The 21,420-nt window shown below is 55.6% G+C and overlaps 6 protein-coding genes and 1 non-coding gene across 7 annotated transcripts; 4 read left to right on the forward strand and 3 right to left on the reverse strand.

The window, feature by feature from the left end:
• Nucleotides 1-71: 71 nt before the first annotated feature.
• DICSQDRAFT_65189 (WD40 repeat-like protein) lies at nucleotides 72-2,242 on the reverse strand (the record flags this gene model as incomplete). Its single annotated transcript, XM_007367868.1, has 8 exons — nucleotides 72-475; nucleotides 533-605; nucleotides 646-856; nucleotides 909-1,412; nucleotides 1,465-1,716; nucleotides 1,772-1,858; nucleotides 1,918-2,097; nucleotides 2,154-2,242. The coding sequence occupies 8 exons, from the start codon at nucleotides 2,240-2,242 to the stop codon at nucleotides 72-74; spliced, it is 1,800 nt and encodes a 599-aa protein (XP_007367930.1).
• A 97-nt stretch (nucleotides 2,243-2,339) lies between these two features.
• On the forward strand, nucleotides 2,340-2,422 carry DICSQDRAFT_t133. The gene has a single exon. It is a non-coding gene; the product is annotated as a tRNA-Asp (tRNA).
• Nucleotides 2,423-5,786: 3,364 nt separating this feature from the next.
• On the reverse strand, nucleotides 5,787-10,766 carry DICSQDRAFT_182016 (seven-hairpin glycosidase). The gene is made up of 18 exons (XM_007367869.1): nucleotides 10,276-10,766; nucleotides 10,099-10,219; nucleotides 9,853-10,028; nucleotides 9,687-9,804; nucleotides 9,536-9,629; nucleotides 9,375-9,473; nucleotides 8,830-9,275; nucleotides 8,595-8,764; nucleotides 8,513-8,530; nucleotides 7,743-8,454; nucleotides 7,596-7,689; nucleotides 7,486-7,538; nucleotides 7,323-7,430; nucleotides 6,736-7,263; nucleotides 6,458-6,683; nucleotides 6,208-6,399; nucleotides 6,078-6,156; nucleotides 5,787-6,018 (listed from the first exon to the last, which is right to left on the reverse strand). The coding sequence occupies exons 1-10, from the start codon at nucleotides 10,635-10,637 to the stop codon at nucleotides 8,265-8,267; spliced, it is 1,794 nt and encodes a 597-aa protein (XP_007367931.1). The 5' UTR covers nucleotides 10,638-10,766; the 3' UTR covers nucleotides 5,787-6,018; nucleotides 6,078-6,156; nucleotides 6,208-6,399; nucleotides 6,458-6,683; nucleotides 6,736-7,263; nucleotides 7,323-7,430; nucleotides 7,486-7,538; nucleotides 7,596-7,689; nucleotides 7,743-8,264.
• A 2,043-nt stretch (nucleotides 10,767-12,809) lies between these two features.
• On the forward strand, nucleotides 12,810-14,051 carry DICSQDRAFT_138649 (FAD-dependent thiol oxidase). Its single transcript, XM_007367870.1, has 2 exons — nucleotides 12,810-13,698; nucleotides 13,763-14,051. Exon 1 carries the CDS (start codon nucleotides 12,877-12,879, stop codon nucleotides 13,513-13,515), a length of 639 nt encoding a protein of 212 aa, XP_007367932.1. The 5' UTR covers nucleotides 12,810-12,876; the 3' UTR covers nucleotides 13,516-13,698; nucleotides 13,763-14,051.
• Nucleotides 14,052-14,286: 235 nt separating this feature from the next.
• Nucleotides 14,287-15,904, reverse strand: DICSQDRAFT_65137 (uncharacterized protein; the record flags this gene model as incomplete). Its single annotated transcript, XM_007367871.1, has 6 exons — nucleotides 14,287-14,721; nucleotides 14,774-14,966; nucleotides 15,019-15,337; nucleotides 15,398-15,617; nucleotides 15,685-15,763; nucleotides 15,822-15,904. 6 exons carry the CDS (start codon nucleotides 15,902-15,904, stop codon nucleotides 14,287-14,289), a joined length of 1,329 nt encoding a protein of 442 aa, XP_007367933.1.
• A 240-nt stretch (nucleotides 15,905-16,144) lies between these two features.
• Nucleotides 16,145-18,085, forward strand: DICSQDRAFT_162524 (uncharacterized protein; the record flags this gene model as incomplete). The annotated part of the gene is made up of 7 exons (XM_007367872.1): nucleotides 16,145-16,161; nucleotides 16,220-16,449; nucleotides 16,521-16,731; nucleotides 16,796-17,024; nucleotides 17,092-17,442; nucleotides 17,526-17,939; nucleotides 18,000-18,085. The coding sequence occupies 6 exons, from the start codon at nucleotides 16,145-16,147 to the stop codon at nucleotides 17,775-17,777; spliced, it is 1,290 nt and encodes a 429-aa protein (XP_007367934.1). The 3' UTR covers nucleotides 17,778-17,939; nucleotides 18,000-18,085.
• A 460-nt stretch (nucleotides 18,086-18,545) lies between these two features.
• Nucleotides 18,546-21,047, forward strand: DICSQDRAFT_172143 (alpha/beta-hydrolase; the record flags this gene model as incomplete). Its single annotated transcript, XM_007367873.1, has 13 exons — nucleotides 18,546-18,856; nucleotides 18,916-19,103; nucleotides 19,164-19,228; nucleotides 19,284-19,296; nucleotides 19,349-19,376; nucleotides 19,429-19,503; nucleotides 19,596-19,687; nucleotides 19,740-19,809; nucleotides 19,868-20,217; nucleotides 20,276-20,327; nucleotides 20,388-20,641; nucleotides 20,707-20,741; nucleotides 20,796-21,047. 13 exons carry the CDS (start codon nucleotides 18,546-18,548, stop codon nucleotides 21,045-21,047), a joined length of 1,785 nt encoding a protein of 594 aa, XP_007367935.1.
• Nucleotides 21,048-21,420: the final 373 nt, after the last annotated feature.

Below are 21,420 nucleotides of genomic sequence, written 5' to 3' on the forward strand. Positions count from 1 at the left end.
GATACTATTGGTGCACAAGGCATACGGCGCACGCGAAGCGAACACAGGCAAACGATATGCGAGCAGCGCACTCACGACGCAGCTATTTCGACGTCCCGTACATCATCTCGTCCCTCCGTAAATTCGTTACCGTCACCACCGTGAACATCACCAGCCTTCTCATCGACTGCGGTCCCACTCTCGCTCTCGGACCTCGCCCTCTTGACCTCCCTCTCGCTCACCGCCTCCGAGCCCTCACGACTCGCGCGCTTTGCGCCCTCCTCGCGCTCCTGGATCTTCGCAAGCAGGGCCTTCTTCTTCTTCAGCCGCCCGAGCTCGCGCAGCGTGAGCTTCCTCCCGTCCGCCGCGTCGGGGTCGAAGGCCGCAGCTTCAGACAGCGTGTCGCGGATGAGCGCATCGTGGTCAGGGTCGACGTTTTTGGGCAAGGAGGAGAGGTCGGAGTAGAGGTCGAGCTTCTTCAGCTCTTCGGGGGTTGCTGGAGAGATATGACGTGAGAGAGGGGAATAGAGGTGGACATGAGGACGAAACGTACCCGATACGAGGCATCTTGAGTTCAACGCGTCGAGTAGAGGAGAATCGGCGGACGACTCAGAAAGCTGTGCGGTCTGAGCGGCAGTCCGCTCTGGAGCCAAGGAGAAGACGTACTGTGTTTTCGTTCCAGGTGAGCAGTCGGACGAACTGTGGCTTTTCCGAGAGCGACTGCGCCCCCGCCCACTCCGCGTCAAGCAATGTCCATATAGCGCCGTCAGGACCGACAGTGAAGTCTACTACAGGAACGGGGAACTCGACCACGTGTACGGGTGGCGGGTCCAATACACCCTCCTCGGGAAACGGGGTGTAAAACAGAGCCGATGCCCTGTGTGCCATCAGTAATCCGAACGCAGCGAGTGTAGGTAGAGGAAGCTCACCCGACGACACTGAAAACAATGAATCGTCCGTGTTCTCCGCGGTCGACGGACTGTATCTTGTACACAACGAAGGCGAGCACCGTTTCCTCAGAAGCTGAAGCAGCCGGCCGGTTGCTCTCGTCTGCAGGCTCGCCCGTGTCTGCGTCGGCCATAGGCTGGTCTCCCCGCTCCTCAGCGGGAGTCCCAGATGCCTCCCGCTCCTTCCCCCCAGCGTCTGCGTTCTGGTTCACCTTCCCTTTGCCCTTGCCACGACCCCTCCGTCCCTTACCCTTACCCTTCTGCGGTTGAGCGCCTTCGCCGGTTTCTCCATCTTCGTCCCCCTCGCTCCAGCCGCGCTTCCTCTTCGGCGCCCGCACTCTGATGTACGGCTCCGCGACGTTGAAGATGGAGATGTTCGCTAACAGCCTCCCCGACATCCAGTCCCAGACCTTGAGCATTGGATCGCCACCACCGGATACAAGGGCTGACTCCTTGAATGACGGGATGTGGAGGGCAGATACATATCTACTCAACATGAACGACTCGTGTGCGCATTTAAGGGGATGGAGGAACGTACGTTTCGTGGCCAAGGCAGTACCGCTCGATATTGTACCCCTGGGGATACCAGCTCACACGGATGTGCTCGTCGCGATCGGCAGTGACAATGTACCGCTCATCAGGTGTGAGCAGAAAAGTCGTCAGGAGGGATGCGTGCCCGAGGACGAGGGTGCCGTTGGAGGGGTTTTCGTGCGCGTTGAGAGAGCCGCGCTTCGAAGCGCCTATATCCGATGCGGGTACTTCGGGGGTATGTTCGGGGTAGAGGGGGTAGCTATAGTCGCGTCGGATGGAGGGGACAGGAGACGGGGCGGACGGCTGGAACTGACCTGAAGACGTCGCCGAACTTATCGCTAATGACGATCGTCTGACCGTCGCGAGTGAATGCAACTTCGGTGGGCTTCTTCGGAAGCTCCCTGACATACCAACAAAAGTCAGCGCAGGTGCAGAAAGGACAGGCGGGACGCACGCTTACCTCTCATTCAGGAGTTCTAGCGTCTCCACCCTCCAGATTTTCAACTTTTTGTCGTCTGCTGTGGTCGCTACATGTGTCAACGTAGAGTCCACAGCGGTGCATCGGATAGGCCCTGATTGCACAAGAGCAGTTTGTAAATCATCTCCTAGCCGTGTTGTGGATTGGGCGAGTTCGCCGTCCCTGACTCGGGCATCCTTAGTCCGTGAATGCATGAGACATCTGATTCAATAGCGTACTGCGCATTCAAAACATGGTAGTGGTGCCCAGAAACTATGAGGGCCTTCCCAGATGCCAGGGCGAGACGTGTATAAGGAAACAACGACATTTGAGGATGTCGGTCTCCTTCACAGACCCTACACGCAGGGGATCTATTAGCGAGTGAGCAAATAAGATATGTATTGGTTTGCGTTTCGATGTCTATCTCTCTGTTAGTATATCGGTTAGTACACGCGCCTGTCATGCTGTGTGGTCGCGCGAAAGCGGGGTTCGACTCCCCGACAGAGAGTTTGCGCACACCTCACTATACCCTTTTATCCTTGTGTATATGATGGGCGTCAAGCCAGCAGTCTGCCATTCAAATTTCAGTCGGTTGCGTACATGAAAGTCACATCTACGAATGAGCAGCCCCTCCCTAATCCCGCCTTCTCTACTCTTCTCACGGCAATCCGATCAGCGGAGGCCAAGTTCGGTGGACTCTGGCCACTTGGTGTCACCCCACACACCGGTGTTTATAATGCCATGGTGAGTTCCTTGAACGATGTTCCTTCTACACGATGGCTTGTACTTACTCCCAATTTTGCAGCACTGAAGCAAGGTAACCAGTCATCTAGAGCCAACTGGAACAGGCCTAAACCAGCATAGAAAGGCTCCTGGGAGATGGGACTGTAGAATCCCACCGTCTTGAATTCCGTGTGGTTGGCGTCGGGAGTCAAGAGCACGCGAAGGTCGGACACGTGCACCATATTGTCATGCGTCAGACCGAAGAAGGACGGGAACGTAGGTGCAACATTGCAGCTGGACCGTGGCCGCAATCCCGTTACTAAGGATCACATAGGAACTCGGGACCACATACGCAGGTATCGCCACGCTGGGCGTTCGTTGGGGAGAATTTGACTCGATGGAAGCAAGTCCCATTGTTCGCCAAGGGTCGACTGTGGGAATACCTCCGTAACCGCGGTATGTGACATTGTCCATTCACTCACATTCTCCGTTCGTGAACAGGACATTCGATGGCGTCATGTTCCACCCGCCGTATTTGTTGACATGTTCGACGGCAGGGGCAGATGGAAGTCCTTGGGGGAATGCCATGTTGCATTGTTCTTGGTAGAGTTCTAGCGAGCGGAACGATGTCTCGATGGATAGTGGGTCATTAGGGTCTCCACGTTCATAGAATCCTGTGCCGAATGATCAGGATACTCAGCAAACGAAGGTCAGAAGTCAGGGTAGCGTCATACCGTACTCGGAGCAGTACTGCCACATCCAAGAAAAGGCACGGCCGCGCGCAGGTTCGGTCCCAGGTATGGCTGCGTAATTGACTTGCTTGATTCCGGCCAGAAACGCGTTGAGCGCGACGTCGATTCCAAAAGAGGCCGCAAGCCCTGTCTCAGTTGGCAGTGCCGTGAAGTTTTGAGTCTCTACGACGTTGCAAAATGGAAGGACAGAGTCCTTGAAGCCGTAGTACTACAGGTACACGGCGCCATGTTAGTCAAACGTCGAGGAGAAAATGATTCGATCGCATACTTGATAGAAGTCAAGGGGGTCCATGAGAATCTCAGCAGCGTCCACGTCGCTGGTATTGGCAGCCTGTTCCCTCGTAACCCCATCTTCTCTCGCTCTGAGCAGTTTGACCTTCAAGTCCACCGCCTGCGTGGCAGTCCCGTTTGCAAGCGTAGCGTCTACGAAACGTGTCACCGCAACCCAGTCCGCAGAACAGTTCCGCGTAAGGCTACGCTCAGCAGCCTTGTAGTACGCGGCCATGTCAATCTGGGCATGCACGGGTGCGGAGGAGGCCCAAACGGCAAAGATCGTCTCCGGATTGCGGACGCGAAGTAGAGCTCCACGGACCCCAGGATAGGACCCGCCAAGCCATATCCATGGGGTATTTGACGGATGAAGAGGGTTATTACGAACTTCACTCGAGGGACCGCTAGCATTATCGAATGGCCCAGGGCCAGCGGAAGGGAGAGAGAACCTCTTGGCGAAATAGACAACGTCTTCCAATGCCTGATCCGTGGTCAGGAACTGCCACTGCTCAGCAGTTGTATTCTCCTGTTCAACAGTAGCATCAATCGTATGTGCCTTGGAAGGGGCTCAAACAAACGCAGCATACATTTGCGGGGAACGGCAGGGAATCTCCGTAGTATCGATGTTCCCAAAGGATAGCCACTCCGTTGTATCGCTTTGCGAGTCGCATAGTCGCGGACAGACCATGATACTCCTGATCACAGTATGGATGAGCTCCGTACATTCGGACAAGAAGATCATTACGCTACCTGCAAGTAATACGGCAGCAGTGGTTCTGCATCTTGCTCTCCTGAGTCAAAGACTGCAAGACTATAGGTCACCTCAGAAGGTCATTGGAACGGTTCTAGCAACATACGAAAGATAGGCCCGCCAGGCTTGTAGTAAGTATCGTTGATCCAGTATCGGTTCTTGTACATTCCAGTCGCATTCCCGAAATGATCCAGAGGCATCTAAGGCGTTCCCGAATCAGCATTGAATTTTGCACTGATAGTGGACGACTTACATCGAAGAACAACGCCTGATTTGGGGCAGTCTCTCCCCGACGCACAGGGACGAGAGGCTCCCTTAAAGGCAGACTCGGAGCCTTGAAGGCTCCAGCGGCGACGAAGAGCGAGAAAGAACACAACAAGAGACTACCTAGATTGCTCATGATTGCACAGTTTGTATTGCTAGAGATGGTGGATCATCTTATATACCAGCCATACCCCCGCGGGCATCGGCCACAGAAGGGGCGTACGTGACGTCGCGGCGGAGTAAGGGACACGATAACAGAGGTATCATGATCTTGCTTCTCGGGGTTGCACCATGTCTTCCATGCGTATCGAGCTTCTCTCCGAGGGTGAACGGTCCGGCCAAGAGTTCGGGTCCGTATATCCCGCATATGCTTTCCCAGGATCATGGTTAACAGCCTGCCGTGCTCTCGATGGACTGGTACCTGAAGATTTCTGATTACAAGGCAGCTTGGATGGTTGTGCGCTGATCAGCTAGGCGGATATAGCTCGGTGGGTGTTAGGTTACGCAGTGCCACGTGCCGACAGCCTTTGCTGACGCGTACTAATTTCTCCTTGTCTGTCCAGTGGAAACTTACTCAAAAGCAGACGTATCTTGGCTATGAACACACGGTGATTAGCTGAACCCATTTTCAACAAAAAATAGGCAGGAATAGCGAAGACTGCGGACGTACGTTGTCGGCGAGAAAGCGTCTCCATATTGAACAGAAGATTCTGGCCTCAAGGGGAGGCGAGTGTGAAAGGCGCGTTGGACAAGCCTCCCTGGTATCCAGCCCCACGCTAGGGTATCAATGGAATGCTCGCATGAAAGTTACAAAGGTGCACCACGGAAACTGCTGCACTCATGACAGGGCGACTCAGTCGTCAACCAAGACATCTTACGAAGAGTCAGAACAACTGGTCACGTCGAGTCGTCATTTGTGTGAAGGATGATCATGTCTCGAGTGTACTATCACCATCACGTTGTTTTGCCAGGCCGTGAAGCTATGGATGCTGAAGATAGAAGCCGATTGTTCTCAGCCGGAACAGTCGCCTTTCCAAGTCATGACTCGTGACGTACCACTGAGGCTTGGTGAGCACCGTATATGACAACCGATTCCTCACCGGGCGACCAATTCATCCCAGATTCCCCATGTTATCAAAACAAGGTAGCCATTCATCTAGAGCCAACTGGAACAAACCCAATCCAGCGTAGAAGGGCTCCTGGGAGACGGGACTGTAGAATCCGACAGTTCTGAATTCCGTATAGTTGGCGTCGGGAGTTAAGAGCACGCGAAGGTCGGACACGTGCACCATATTGTCATGCGTCTGGCCGAAAAAGGACGGGAACGTAGGTGCAACATTGCAGCTGGACCGTGGCAGCAATCCCGTTACTTAGGATGACATAGACAAATCGAGATCACATACGCGGGGACTGCCACGCTGGGCGTCCGTTGAGGTGAGTTGGACTCGATGGAAGCCAAACCCATGGTTCGCCATGGGTCGACTACAGCTGGAATCAGCAAGCGCATCAAGGTCGCACCACCCTTCCACTCACACTCTCCATTCGTGAAAAGGACGTTAGACGGTGTCATGTTCCATCCACCATACTTGTTGATATGCGCCACTGCAGGGGCGGACGGGAGGCCCTCTGGGAATGCCGTATTACATTCTTCCTGGAAGCGTTCCAGAGAACGAAAAGACGTCTCGATTGACAGAGGATTATCTGGGTCGCCACGTTGGTAAAAGCCTGCGTCGATCAATCAGGATACTGTTCAGGATCGATTGGAAGCTGGGAAGAGCCATACCCCACTCGGAGCAGTATTGCCACATCCAGGAACGATCCTGTACAGGGTCATCTGCATTCCCAGGAATCGCTGCATAGTTCACTTGTTTGATTCCGGTGAGGAAAGCGTTCAGTGCGACGTCGATCCCGAGAGAAGCCGCGAGCCCGGTCTCAAAGGGCGTCGCTGTAAAGTTTTGGGTCTGAGCGACGTTGCAAAACGGAAGGACAGAGTCCTTGAAGCCGTAATACTACAGATTCGCATGTGACTGACGCGTTACAGAGAATAGCTCAGACACACACCTGATAGAAGTTTAGTGGGTCCATGAGCACCCCAGCAGCGCTCTCATCGCTGGCATTCGCAGCCTGCTCCTTCGTGATCCCATCTTCCCTCGCGCGAAGCAGCTTGAACTTGAGGTTCGTTGCCTCAGCTGCCGTCCCATTTGCGAGAGTATCGTCCACGAAACGCGTCACAGCAACCCAGTCCGCTGAGCAGTTTCGCGTAAGACTACGCTCAGCGGCCTTGTAGTACGATGCCATGTCGATCTGGGCATGTACTGGCGCAGAGGATGCCCAGACAGCAAAGATGGTCTCTGGGTTACGGACGCGGAGTAGTGCTCCGCGACACCCGGGATAGGAGCCTCCGAGCCAGATCCACGGCGTGTTTGATGGATGCAGAGGGTTATGAGTTAGTTCGTTCAATGCGCTGCTGGTATCCGCGGAAGCCTCAGTGCTCGCTGCATGGAGAGAAAACCTGTTTGCGAAGTGGACGACATCTTCCAATGCTTGATCTGTGGTCAGAAACTGCCACTGCTCGGCTGTCGTGTTCTCCTATTATCAATCTACGTCAGATATATACGCTACAGTGCAGAGACTGAAACGGGGCGTACGTTGATTGGAAAGGGAAGGGAATCGCCGTAGTAACGATGCTCCCAGAGGACTGCCACTCCGCTATACCGCTTTGCGAGTCGCATCGTAGCAGACAAGCCATGGTATTCCTGTAGCACACAGTAAACCATTGTCCGGGTACGAAGGAGACCCGCTGAACCGTACCTGCAGGTAGTACGGGAGCAGAGGCTCCGCGTTTTGCTCTCCTGAATCAAATACTATACGAATACACTGCATCAAGCTTCTGTGCAACAGAGTGCCAAGAAAGAACGTACGGAAGACGGGCCCTCCGGGTTTGTAGTAAGTGTCGTTGACCCAGTAACGGTTCTTGAACGTGCCTGTTGCGTTGCCAAAGTGGTCTAGAGGCATCTAACAGCCCCGGCGTGAGCACTGACAGCTTCGCTGTACGATGAAGGACTTACGTCAAAGAATAACGCCTCGTTTGGGACAGTTTCTCCCCGACGCACAGGGGCGAGATGTTCCTGGAAGCGCAGACTCGGAGCCTTCACAGCTCGAACGACCACGATAAGCGAAAACCAACACGACAAGACGATTCCTAAACCGATCATGACAAAACAGGTTGTATCGCTCAGGATAATGCGGCCCCCTATATACCAGTACACCCAGCGCACGCTTGTGAATGACGGCCAAGGAAGAAGCGTGCGTGACGTCGCGGAGGAGCGACGGACGCGATAAGAGTGGTAGCATGATACTGCTTCTCGGAGGGTCCCCAACTTCGTCCATGCGCATCAGGCTTCTTCACCTGCGCGGACGGGCCGGATCCTTTACGCAGGGCCGCGCATCCCGCCTGGGGTTCCCCAGGACATCAGCGGCAACTCTGATCCATGTCAAGTCTTTCTCTGCTCCCCTGGGAGAGGAGGGCAAGTCAATCAAGATGACCACGGAACTAGTTGGCACTGTTACGCTATGATACACCTATTAGGTTAGTCCAGTCCTGAATGTGGCCAATTGTGCCGCGCAGCGTGCCCATGGTCCTTGCTGACGATGCCGTAGCGCTCTTTCTCCCAGTCCGCCCAGTGGAAGATCGGGAGCGGGTGAGCTTCGGTGTTGAACACCCAGCGGTCGAGAGGGATGAGATCCTCGTCCGTGAAGAGGAGGTACAAGTATTTCAGCCTGTCGGTGCAAGTCGTGAGCGAAAGAGCACTCATACGATGAACAGAATGTCAGTTACGTTTCCGCAGTGAAGAAGCTGGGCGCGGACGTCACAAAGGATCAGCAAGGGTCGCGTACAGGAGGGACATCGCTGTACTCACCTCGGCATCTCGTCCTTATGCCGCGCAGGCGACTCGAACACGGACCACAAGCTCGCGTACCCGCTATCCGTCTTCGCCTCCCTCTCAATCGCCCTGAACACCGCCCACCCGCGCTCCCGCCACACCTCGTCCCCCGTCGTCCGCCACAGATAGCAAAAGCTCTCCACCGTCTGACCCAAGCACCCCGTTCAGCACCGACTCACATGCAGGTTTCACCACGACGAAGCGCACACACCTCCGGTCTGAGCAGATACCCCATCTTCGTCGCCCTATAATCCTTCTCCATCCCCCCCGTCGCGACCGCCGCGTCCCTTACCCCGGGCGGCCGCCCCCCCTCCCTGCCCCCCTCCTCCCACTCCTCCACCGCCTCCAGCCAGCGCCGCCCCCCGCCCGCGACGACGACCTCGTCCGGCCCGAGCCCCGCCTCGCTGTCCGCGTACGTGAGCCAGCACGTGTGCGCGAGCCCGTGCGCGGCCCACGCGTGCAGCTCGCGCTCGCGCGGGGACAGGCTGCCTGGGGGCAGCGCGTGCGCGCCGAGCGCGAGGAGCCCGGGGAGGAAGCACGAGAGGTGCTCGAACGTGTGCGTGGGCGCGCCCTGGTGCGCGTCGGTCACGTATAGCAGGCCGCGGGTGGGCGAGACGTACAGGAGGTTGCGGAGGATCGCAGAGGCGTCGCGGAGGTCTGTGGGGGCGGCGTGTGGGTGTCAGTCGCGAGTGGGGAGGGGGAAGAGGGGAGAAGGGGGCGGGCGCGGGGGTTGCCGCTGGTGGGGGTGGGACGTACAGAGGTCGAGGGCTTTGGACTCGGACTGGCCGGTGAGGAGGTATTGCTTGAGAAGGTACTCGTGCGCGCTGTCGGCGAATGCGCCAACCGAGAATTGGGCTGGGGTAGCATGGGTCAGTGGTGCTCCTAGCTTCCCATCGCTACCTGTTCCAAGGACTGACTATTCGAAGGCTTCCCGGTCTTCACCGACCACTTTGTCGGGAACATCTCGTCTTCGAGCTCAGCGTTGGCCATCAGGTCCATCACGCGCTCAACCTGTCAGACCGAACCCGTGTAAGCATGGAGAACACCCGGCGGTACGAGTTTCTTCACCGTATCAAAGTATTCCTTGCGGCCTGTCAAATGCGCAAGATACTTGTACTCTACTTGGCAACTGAGGGCTTCCGCCCACAGGATATCAGATCCCGTCCACCCCAGACGTGTCTCGCCACTATGAAGCATCAGGCATACCACGAACAAGAGCAAAGACAGTACTCACGATACGGTATTGACCGCGTACATCGGGAGACCGTATGCAGTATTGAAAGCAGGCAGCAGCATCGCGCCCAGGTCGTCGGCCCGCGCGAGCAGGATCGGCTCTCCCGACAAGGCATACGCAGAGAGAAGGCCGCCGAGGTACCGGATGACCGTCTCGAAGAACGGTGCATATTTACCCTAGTGCGTAAAGGGCGCACGCACATAGTTATCGCATGGCGCGGGATTGAGCGCGGCACGCGTCGCTCACCTTGTCCAATGCGAAGGTCATGTTAGCAAGAATAGGAACGGTGTCGTAGAACTCCTCGTGTAGCCCCATGATGAGCATAGTGTCCAGGCTGTCCACCATGGTGAGCCGCCACCCATTGAAGCTGTCCGAGCGTACGTCAATAATCCGGAGCGCGCGACTCGCATGTGGTCGCCTCACTTGTTCACCGCTTCGTTGCTCACAGGCTTCAGCTCGTCGCTCGACCCCGCGTACTCCAGATAGCCCTTGTATGCATGCCGGAACGCGTCCCTTACGGCATCGGCGCGCTTCGACCACTTCGTGTGCTCTTGCGGAGCGGGGGGCGGTTGGAACGGGGGAGGATGCGGTGGCCCTCCGTGTGCGTGTGGAGGATGCGGCGGCCCGCGAAGGAATGGATGGCCAAAGTCCGGGCCAGAGGGGTAGAGGTCGTGGTCGGCGACGCCGAAGTGGACGAAGGCCCAGAGAAGACATGAGGCGAGCAGGCCGAAGGGTATGAGGCGGTACGCACGCCTTGTCCTGAGGTAGTCCATGGGGGTTGGCATGGCGAGGTATGTCGCCTGCTCGAGGGCACTGAGTGTCCGTGTATGGCCGAAGGAGTACGAGCGAGAGAGGGTATCGGGAGGGATGCGGGAGTCTCAAGACATGTGAGGGAGGCCGTTTTTCGTCTTGAATGGAGATGCTCGAAGTCTTGGACGTGGAAGAGAGTGAATGGCGGGGGAGATGGTCGGTCGACGTCCAGTCGACGACGAGGCGGGGAGGGGGAAGAGAAACAAGACTGGGAGCAAGCTGCAGAAGTCCCTCCGGGATATTGCCAGTGGACGACTTTCCATAAGGATTTACGGCTCTACGGACGTCCGTAGATTTCTAGGCGGGGTTTGAAACAGTCTGTGGATCTTGGGCGCTAAACAGGCGGCATGTTCTGCTCATCATCAGCACGTGACTGGAGTGGCTTATGTCATGTCTGTATTTGGCATGCAGTTCGCTTTGTCATGATGGCTCCTTCCTTTCTCGTGGTCACGGCACCGTATGCCGAGGTCTACGGACTGTCTACGGCCTGTTAGAGATTTAGAAAGGGGGGTCGGACCCCCCTCCTAGATTTTGACGTCCGTATCCTAAATTTCATCAGCGGAGTTCAGATCTGGTGTCGGCAACACTGCCCCTTGCCCAAATCGGTCTGTTTAGAGATTTACGGACGTCCGTAGAGCCGTAGATACTAGTGCGACCCCAGAAGCGACGCATTAAGCGCCTGACCCCAGAAGCGACTGACACGCCTCCAGGTCTCGCATTTCCCTGTCAATAAATGTACAAATGTTACACATGAGACTATGTGCTTCTGAACTATTACTTCCACAAAGAACGAAGGAAATCGGGAGAAATTCGCTCCCGATACAAGTCAATCTGAGTAGGGTTCCAGGGGTTTACTAACCTTGTTGAATTGCCACAAAGAGATCGGCATGGCCGATCTTCTTGTAACTCCAGGAATTATTTCTAACATGTGCACTGAGTATGATTATTCAGTTTTCGAAGGATTACGGATTGCGGTACCTGAGGAATGGGAAGGGGGTCTCTCGAGCGTGACATTCAGCCACTGACCGAGATAAGGCTGACTTTGATTATGAGCGCCTCGACTAGTGTTCCCTCCGCCAACGTCGTTATCAAACGACTGATAATGGCGGTGTTTAAATCGGCAGTCTTCGGCACCGTGACCATTGGTGACAATCTGTGGGCGCCTTTCCGTCGTTTCTGGGGTCAGACGTGTAATGCCACGATGCTCGAAGCAAAATTCCACCGATTGCCTTCATATTTTACGGGTATATACTGTCTACGATACAGATCAAGTGTGCCAAATTTGAGATTTATGGGGGAAGATGCGATGGAGATATGCACGAAATACATTCTGGGCCGTCGCTTCTGGGGTCACACTAGTAGCTTATGGAAAGTCATCCAGTGTGTCCCCATGCTGGCAAGACCAGCCGAGTGCCAAGAGAATGATTCCCGTCAAGGGCAACAGCCACCGCGCCGAAGACCGACGGAGGAAGATCGAGATCGTCCATGCACCGACCGCTCCCACGAAACGCCTGTGAGAGCTTTTCCGAGGTCAGCTGCAACGGAAAAATACGTCCCATTCGAGCAGTATAAGTGACGTTCACGAGGACGATAGCCGATAGAGATTGAAGGACACGTCAATGAAGGGTTATTCACTTGGGGCGCCAAAGAACGCCCGCCGAAACCGTATGCATCGCTCTCATCGCGCGGGGATGGATGCGTGCCCTGATGACCATTTTCTAGTGCCGGGTGAGAATGAATAGAGGGGCCGTAATGTACGCCTGCAGCTGGCGCATGTTGGATTGTATTACACTACTTAGTAGCCGTTGTGGCGAGGCGCCTGTCTCGGCGACGTTCAACTCGAGCGTAAGCGATCCGGATCCTTCTGTATCCATGAATGAGTGGTTCAGCACGACACTCTCATTTACTTCATGCAGGGGATGAAGCTTTGAAGACGCACCTGCGGTCATGACAAGAATTTCCATGTTGCTGGCAAGTAGCAGCCATTTTCGCTCCCATGAAACCGGCCTGCGCAATGGCTGCGGAACCGTGGTTCGCTTGCTCCCAGGAAAACCGTTCCGGTTCGTCCGTGCGTCAGCATCACCGCTCTCCTGTCAGGAGCGCCCGTTCTCTCAGCGTAAGATGATGCCGACCTCGGACATACTTCGAGCTCATACGCTCACTCAGCTTACCCCTCCTGCTTCCTTCTATCCCCCTCCTCGTAGTGCAAGCTGAATGTCGAGAGACACATCTGGCTCGCCCTCCAAGAAGCCCCCACTTCCTCCGGGCATGGTCCTCGGCCCAGATGGCAAGCCCTGCAAGATCTGTACCGCGTTCCGGCACTGGAAACCCCCAACGGACAACGCCAAGCAGCCTCCCTCCGCCAATGGCACCGACGGCCCGTCACCGTCCCAGCAGAAGACCGCCGCCATGATGGCCGCCTTCGCCTCCGGGACCGGCTTCGTACAACCTCAGTCCCAGTCCCAGCCCGCGGCCCAAGCCCTGGCCCCAGAACCCGTCCGCCCCGCGAACTGCCCGCCAGACGTCGAGGAGCTCGGGCGCGCGACCTGGACGTTCCTGCACACGACGGCCGCGTACTACCCCGAGAAGCCGACTCAAACGCAGCGCGTGAACATGCTCTCGCTCCTCCGCGCGCTGCCCGTGCTCTACCCGTGCTCGGTGTGCGCGCAGCACCTCGGCGAGAACATGAAGACGCGCCCGCCGGACGTGAGCACGCGCGCGGGGCTGAGCAGGTGGTTGTGCGAGCAGCACAACGAGGTGAACGGGCGGCTGGGGAAGGAGACGTTTGAGTGCACGGTCGAGAAGCTGGACGAGAGGTGGAAGGATGGGCCGAGCGATGGGAGCTGCGACTGAGCGTCGTGCGTTCGGGACGTTGTCGAGGTGAGGAGAGAGGATGCGGGATGGCGCGGGGAAGGACGGAGGTGAGTTTTCATGCTGTTACGGATACGCCTAACGTTGCAGACTGTTTTGGAAGGGTTCATTTCGCATGCTTTCATACACTGCATTACCCCCCGCTCTGCATACAAGTGCCATACTGTGAGTGCTTGACCCGGATTCCTGTATGTCCTAGATTGCATTGACAATCATCGACTTCTGGTAGATATATGCACATCATGCATTCTCGAAAGACATCGTCTATTCAATCAGCCCACTCAATCACACACTACTCTTGGCATTCTCTGTCAGGCAATATTGCCCGGAGTGTTACACTACAAAAACTGCTACTGCTACAGAAAGACGCCCCTCAAATTGCTACAATCCCTCAATCCTGATAATCCCACTCACTTACCTTCACGCACATACCTGCCGCGTCCCGCCCGCCTCGCTCTGCTCCAGAGCGTCTTCGCGTACATGGTCGCGTCAGCAAGCGCAGCGTCAACGCGAGGAAGCCCAGAACATATGCCGCGTAGAACGTCAACTTGTACACAACATAAAGTCGTTTCTCTCTGCTGCGCTGCTATACCTCCCGGAGCCTAGGAAGACACCCTAGAGACTGTGCACTCGACAGAGCACTCAATCACACACTCAGTTCTCAATGCAGTCCCGTTCTGCCAGACAATTTGCCCATCGTTAGGCGTTCTCTAAACAGATCCCAAGGCTACATCAGAACGTCTGCGTATGTAATTACAACTCTTCAATCCTCGGAGCATTCCCCCTTTCACTACGCACCCGCTTCACCTCCCTGTTCTGCCGCGCCTGTCTCGCCTCGTTCTCGAGCATCTTCGCGCGCATCGTCGCCTCGTCCACCAGCACGCGTAACGTCGGCGCCGGAGTGCTAAGTATGTACGCTGCGTAGAACGTCAGCTTGTGCACGACATGGTTTGGCTTCGCTTTTCTCTGCTGCGCTGCCGGAGACGCTGAAGGCTCTCCGATGTCGCTTTGCGACAAGGTGAATAGCGACGATAGGTCGGAGAGGACGCGGAGGACGTTCGCGCTGGGATGCTCTTCTAGGTCGCGCGTGGTTACGGCTTGGGAGGCGACGACTGTTACGGTCGCGGGCCGCAAGATGGTGGCTGTATCTTTCAGCAGAAGGGAGAATGAGCGCGAGTCCACATGGCTCTGAAGAACGAAGTCAGCGATAGCCTCAATAGGAGTGACCATTCATACTCACAGCAGGAAAGCGAGACCATAGATCTGTTACGACGGCCGAGAGCGACAAGTGTACTGTCGTGGACCGTCGATCTACAAGGAAGGGTGCGAGTCGGGATATCGACTCGCGCACCTCGGCGTAGTCGGGGTCTGTGCGCGAGATGGCGGAAAGTGGGGACACGGCGAAGCAGCGGACTGTGTATGCGTACGCGATACTGTGCGGAAGCTTGTGAGCACGGCTCGCGCAGGCCGGCGGTGCACACTCACCACAGCGCGCAGATGTTATACAGCAGTAGCGGCCCGCTCGCTGCGTTGTTGGAGACCTGCTTGACTAACGACTCAGGGATTTGAACGATAGACGGTCTCGCGCCGCGATTTCGGTTCGGAACGGCAGCGTCTGAAGGGGCAGAGATTTCATTGCTCGGTGGCTGGGGTTCCCACCACGGCTCGACTTGGACTTTCTCTAACTCCTCACTCGCGAGCAGCTGTTGCGCGAACTCACTATTGGGATTGTCCACTGCACGTAAAAACTTCTCTCGCTCTGATGGGGTGAGCGCGTTCCAGAGCTCGTCGTACGACGCGGTGTCTGCAGACGATCCCTCAGTTCTGCGTGCGCGAGCGCGTAGCAGTGTAAGGTGAGGCGCACCAAGGTCAATGCTCTGCAGCCGCCTCTGCAAGTCGTCCGCTCCGTCTTCGTCCTCATTGTCCGTATCGTCGAGGAGCGGGCTGTTGTCGAGCGAGTCCTCTTCGAAGCGTTTCAGCAGCTCCATCATCCTCCGTTTCTCTTCTGCGCTCGCAGAAGGGGCGCTCTTCACGTCTAGCTCGACTTCCTTGCGATAGAATGACTCGGAACAGTCACCATGTTTCTACACTCCATCGGGATCGTGAGGTCAGGTGGGAGGAGAGACCTTGGATAGAGAACAGTAAACGCACCTCGGACCGGAAGCAAACAAGCGAGCAGTACGGGATATTGCATCTCGGGCATGTGTATCGCGCAAACTGTCGTCGGCAACTGTGAGTAGTTCAGGAGAGGCCCGTACGGAACGGTAGGGCGTGGAGGAGCGACTCACATCACACACGGGGTACTAGACACAGACTCCGACTCTCGCGAGCTCGATGCAATGATGGGCTCCTGCAGTTGCTCCTCCGCCATAAACGCGTTTCAAACTTCGCTCAGTGAAATGAATATCGCGACGGGTTCCAGGTGCGGCTGGAGTATTGGCAGAGGGAGGTCGGAACGTAAAGGGCGTTGGTAGTACGAGAAAGAGGGGTCGACCCTAACCCCAACTAGAGTCTACTGAACATCTCATCAACGGGCGCTTCAAGAGCGCGCTCTTGTCAACTTGGACCGCGGCGCGCGCGGCTACGCACCCGCTGTCGATTGCTTGCCACCATGAGTTTCAAGAAGAGGTGAGCCCGGAAACACACTCTGTGCATACTGAGGTATGCTAATGATGTGGTGTAACAGCAAATTGGATCTGTTGATCCGTGTTCGTTACTCTAACCCACTACCTCCACCACCATGTCCGCCTAAACTACTTGACATACCTACCGACCCTATGCGCTATGCGCGCCCCGAGTTCCTCGACGAGATCGCCGCTGCAACACCGTTGCCTATGGTTGTTGACGGAGATCTTGGAATGCCGCTTGACCTGTCGCGCTGGGACTGCTTGTGGGAGGAGAACGGGGACGATTCAGGTGCGTGGTTCTTCGATGCGCGTCAGGTTTCAGAGATTCACATCTCTCGCATTCGATTCTTTGTTTGGTAGAACTTAACCCTGACCCTAATAATCTCCCGAAACTCGATCCCAAAGACCAATTCCTCCTTGGAGACCCCGCATCTACCGGACCCGTTCTCGGGACTGGCTCTACGTCAGGGACGTCAACACCGCTATCGTCTGTCCCACACGTACCATGGTTACGGAAAACGGAATATCTCAGTCGAGATGGGCTTATGCGGCCTAATATCTCTCAAGAGATGTAAGTCGTCGTTCTGCCCTCCATGCCTCCTTCAACATCCCTGACGTAACCTCACTCACGACAGAAAACAACATATCGACGTTTCTATCGACGTCTCACGCGAGGCCCAGCTGAGGGACATTGAAGCCTCGTTTGCTGCCGTCGAGACCTCGGAGCTCTCCGCTTTGCGGCATCCTCTAAGACCGGAGCTCACCGCTGTGGAAGCGTTCGAGGTCTTCCCGGACGCGGATATCTGGGCAAATGCGTACGACTTGTTCAGATTCTCTGAGCGGCCGGGCGACAGGCCGCCAGATGTAAGTTCCCCAGCAACTCCTGGTAACGTTCTCCGCATACGAACTCACAAATCCCACTCTTATGCAGATGGAAGACCCCCGCTTGGACTGTGCAATCCTCCGGCCCATGGAGGCCGACGGCGACCACTTCCTTGCATATTACCTCACTAAGGAGGACGAAGCGGCCGTCCAGTTCAAAGAAAACCGGCTCGCGCGTGAGCCAGACGCGCCCCCCGAGGATGAGCCAACGTATTTCCACTTTGTGCGCGACTACGAGACGGTCAAGGTGGAGCAGGAGGTACCGAATGAGTTCCTGCTCGTGCTCGACGAGGGCACAGACGAGTTCGACACGGACACGAAGGGTGGCGTGCCCCGGCCGAAGGGCGCGTACTATAAAAATATCGAGCGCAAGATGCTGCTCAAGAAGAAGCGTGTGAACGTGCGTGCTGCCCTCTGTTCGCTTCTTCTCGTCGTTTTCCGAGGCCCAGCGAGGTTGTCATGCTGACCTGGGTTTGCGTGCAGACGTACGAGTCTTACGGGGACAAGTGGGACGTCGTGAAGCTCACCCACGTGCCGATGAGCAAGGAGGAAGAGCAGGAGCGGGAGGAGGCCCTCGCCGAGGTCATTGATCCGCTCTTCCCTCTTGCACGTGCTGATGTGGACACGGATGCCGATGGGGAGGTGGACGACGCGGCTTTTGGTCTCAATGGCGCATCAGCCGAGACCGTGGACGCGATTCGACAGGAGGCCATCGACGTGTTCGGCGAGGAGTAGAACCAGCCAGCATGCGATGATGCCCGCCCGCCTTACGCTATCCGGCTCTGTGTACAGTATAGTGCGTTCTCGCTCGTGCGATCTGCTATCGATTTCAGTTCAGTCTATGGTTTTGATGCTCGTGGGAACTAAGGAGGTACATCGTAGGTCTTGGGAACGACCGTGCGTTCATCGTCTTCTTTCGGCCATCCGGCGCTCAATGGTTCGTCTCTGATCGGCTAGGTCTTGAATGTTTGCATGGCAAGACGTCAGAAGCGACAACTGAACCTCCACCGCTCAGGGTACTTGAGTACTCAATCCGTGCTCAGCAACACATCACCCAACTCCCCACCAGCCGTATTGATGTCAAGAGAAGTTGGCTGATGACCAGAACAAGTGGCGTTGGGGAATGCGCCAAAACGCTCGGCGAATGTCGTAACGGAAGTCATTTGCACAATATGGCTTATGACCATCAAAGGTCTGTCGTCAGTTTTCAAAGGTTCGAATGGCGTTCATTTACTTAGCCGAAGTATCTCACATCCTCGCTTCACCACCTTCTTGAAGTTCGACGAGTATGTACAACTCGGCTCCTGGCGTGACTCACGTTAGACAAGTGCGCCATCCATCGTTTGGGGTCATTGGCGATGGCATTGCGTGACCTCTGTCGCATTTGTTCGGTTTGAGTCGGCTCCCAAGTCCTTTGGCACATGGCCAATATTCAGGTCACCCTATAAGAGTCGTCCGCAGGAAGAGCCAACACCTCAGACCTGCTCTCTCGCATTCGTCTGCATGCGTCCACTCGTTCTTTTGATTCTCGCTGTCCAAGCGCGCCACTCCTTTGCTGCCCCAGCCCTCTCTACGGCTGTGGCCCATACTCCGACAGCCACCATCAGCATCCCGGTATCCAGCTCGGCCTCTAGGCCTTCAGTTGCCCTAACAGAGACCGTTAACGCGCCGGCTTCGAGCGGGATCCCCTCGTCTATAGTCGGCGCATCTCTTCCTACGGCTACGGTCACCGTCGACTTGGACAATGCCACGGTCGTGGGAGTGACAGACGGGACGGCCAACTGGTTCCTGGGGTTACCCTTCGCTCAACCCCCGTATGACGAATATTTTGCGGAATCATGACACGCGCTGACTTGGTGCAATGTTGGATCAGGGTCGACGATCTCCGCTTCGAACCTCCCCAGGCTAACAGTCCGTACCAAGGGATACTCAATGCGACCTACTGGGGTAACCAGTGCATCAACACGCTTGAGGTCAACACCCCCTCGTGGATCACTCCGGCCATGGAAGACTACTTCACCACTCTCACGCATCTAGCTAATGCTCCTTACGACGAGGACTGTATGCACTCTGTGGTCAGCTCAAATCAATATCTCGACCAGGTCTCACCCATTTATCTAGGTCTCAACCTCAATGTCATCCTCCCCGCCAGTGTAACGGAAGGAGCTATGCTTCCCGTCGTTGCTGTGAGCGTGAAACGAGTAATCTTGCCTTACTTTGTACCGACCTATTCTGTCACAGTATATTTTCTTTGGTATGTGTCATACGATACGCTACTCCTGTTTCCTTCAACGGTTCGCCTGCAGGCGCCTTCCTGTTTGGCGACAGTGCCGAGTGAGTTATGTTGCTTGTTCTCCTCACAAGGATGTTGCTAAGCTTTGAGTAGTGTCGACGGGAGCACCATCGTAAAGCGGTCGATAGACATGGGACAACCAGTCATCTTCGTGTCGATGAACCACAGGTAAGAAACCTATGCAATGTCTACAATGATCTCACTAATCACTGAAGGAATCTCACAGACTAGGACGCAAGTGCTATTTCGCCTTCGCTTAGTATATTGGTGCTCACTATGAAAGTAGCGTACGGCTTCCTTTCGGGAAAGGAAGTTATGGATGCAAAGGCAGGCAATGTTGGGCTGCAGGATCGTGAGTTTCACAACAGAAACTGTACCCATACATCTCTCACCAGCCCTACTAGAACGTGAGGCCCTCCGCTGGATTCAGAAGTACATACCGGCTTTTGGCGGCGATCCTAAGAGGGTGACGCTGTGAGTCACTACGATATCTATGTAAATCACTGTCGCTGACACGCGAACCACAATGCAGTCTCGGGTTCAGTTCCGGGGCAGTCTCCGCAGGGCTTCAGATGGTCGCAAACGGTGGCGACACGGAGGGTCTCTTTCACGGGGTGTGGGCGGAATCCGGTGCAATCCAGTCCGCGGGGTGGTTGGATCAGCCTCCAGCGCAGAAGGCGTACGACGACTTTGTTACGGGCTTAAATTGCTCAAGCGCTGCGGACACGTTCGCCTGCATAAAAAAGGCGCCGACTGATGCGGTGACGAAGCATGGCATGGCGTATCCACATTGGCAGCCCCACACGGATGGAGTATTTATCAGAAGCCTACCTCAGCAAGCATTGGTCAGTGGCAACGTCTCTAGGATTCCTATCGTTGCAGGTGAGCATATATGATCCGTCCAATACGTGAAAATGTTATCCTTACTCATACTCTCCAGGAAATGCGGAAGATGAAGGCACCTCCTTCACGCTTGGCTTTCCGGACCTGAGGTACGTTTATCGACTGTTGTATTTTGACTATGCTGAGAGCTTCAAGATGCGTGACGACAGCACGACGGCGGACGTGGAGGCGATGATCAGGACGGGCTACTACCCGAATATCACCGACGAGGACATGGACCACCTTTTACGCCTATACCCCGACGACCCTTCCCAAGGGGCACCATATAACACTGGCAAGGATTTCCAAGTCACTCCTCAGTGGAAGCGAGCGGCATCTTTCCTCGGGGATGTGGGAGTCGTTAGTGTCCGGAAATTCTTCACCAAGCACCTAGCTGCGCTCAACAGTCCCGTGTGGGCGTACTGTGCGTCGTCGTTGACCACCATGACAATGATTTGCCTGTTGCACTCATGCACATATCTTCTACAGACTACAAGCGCAACTCTATCCCAGGGCTTGGTTCGGTTCGTTTTACATACGCGTCTTCCCGATGTCGACACACTGATCCATCCTCATAGACGCATGGGTCCGAGCTCGCGAACATGTATGGGCCAGGTGACATGACGGACTTCCTCGTCAACTTCGTGAACAGATTCGATCCGAACAAGAATGTCACATCGCTGATCCACTGGGAAAAGTACCGGACGGGCGACCCGGTCCTGCTCGACTTCTATGGGAACGATTCGCTTCGGCTCACCTCGGACACGTACCGCGAGGAGGCCCTCAATCTCGTTATGAAGCTTAGCCTCGAGCAGCCACTGCCATTCTGATGTTCGGTAGCGAGAAGGATGATATCTCCGATATCCTTCCAAACCTAAGTAGGTCATAACTTTGAAGATGACATGGTGTACAGAGGAGTTAGTGTTCGGGCTGCTTTACCCGCCATTTGGAGGATGGTCAAATATCATGCATCGTCCAGCCTACTCTGTTGTGCCGAAGACACTGGACCTGTTGCTATGGAGCTCGGGTGGCAAGATGACCCGCCGCCTTCTGAGCGATTGATTTCTCAAATGTGAAGGTGAGCCTTATGGGTGTTTGCTGTGCCGGATTCAAGCGGCATTCGACTGAATAGTCTTAGTCAGTCAGTCCCAGTCTTCATGCGCCTTTGTTCGGGTTTAGTCAATTAATGTGCATCCTTGTACA

Source organism: Dichomitus squalens, assembly GCF_000275845.1.
Source record: "Dichomitus squalens LYAD-421 SS1 unplaced genomic scaffold DICSQscaffold_29, whole genome shotgun sequence".
NCBI lineage: Eukaryota > Fungi > Basidiomycota > Agaricomycetes > Polyporales > Polyporaceae > Dichomitus > Dichomitus squalens.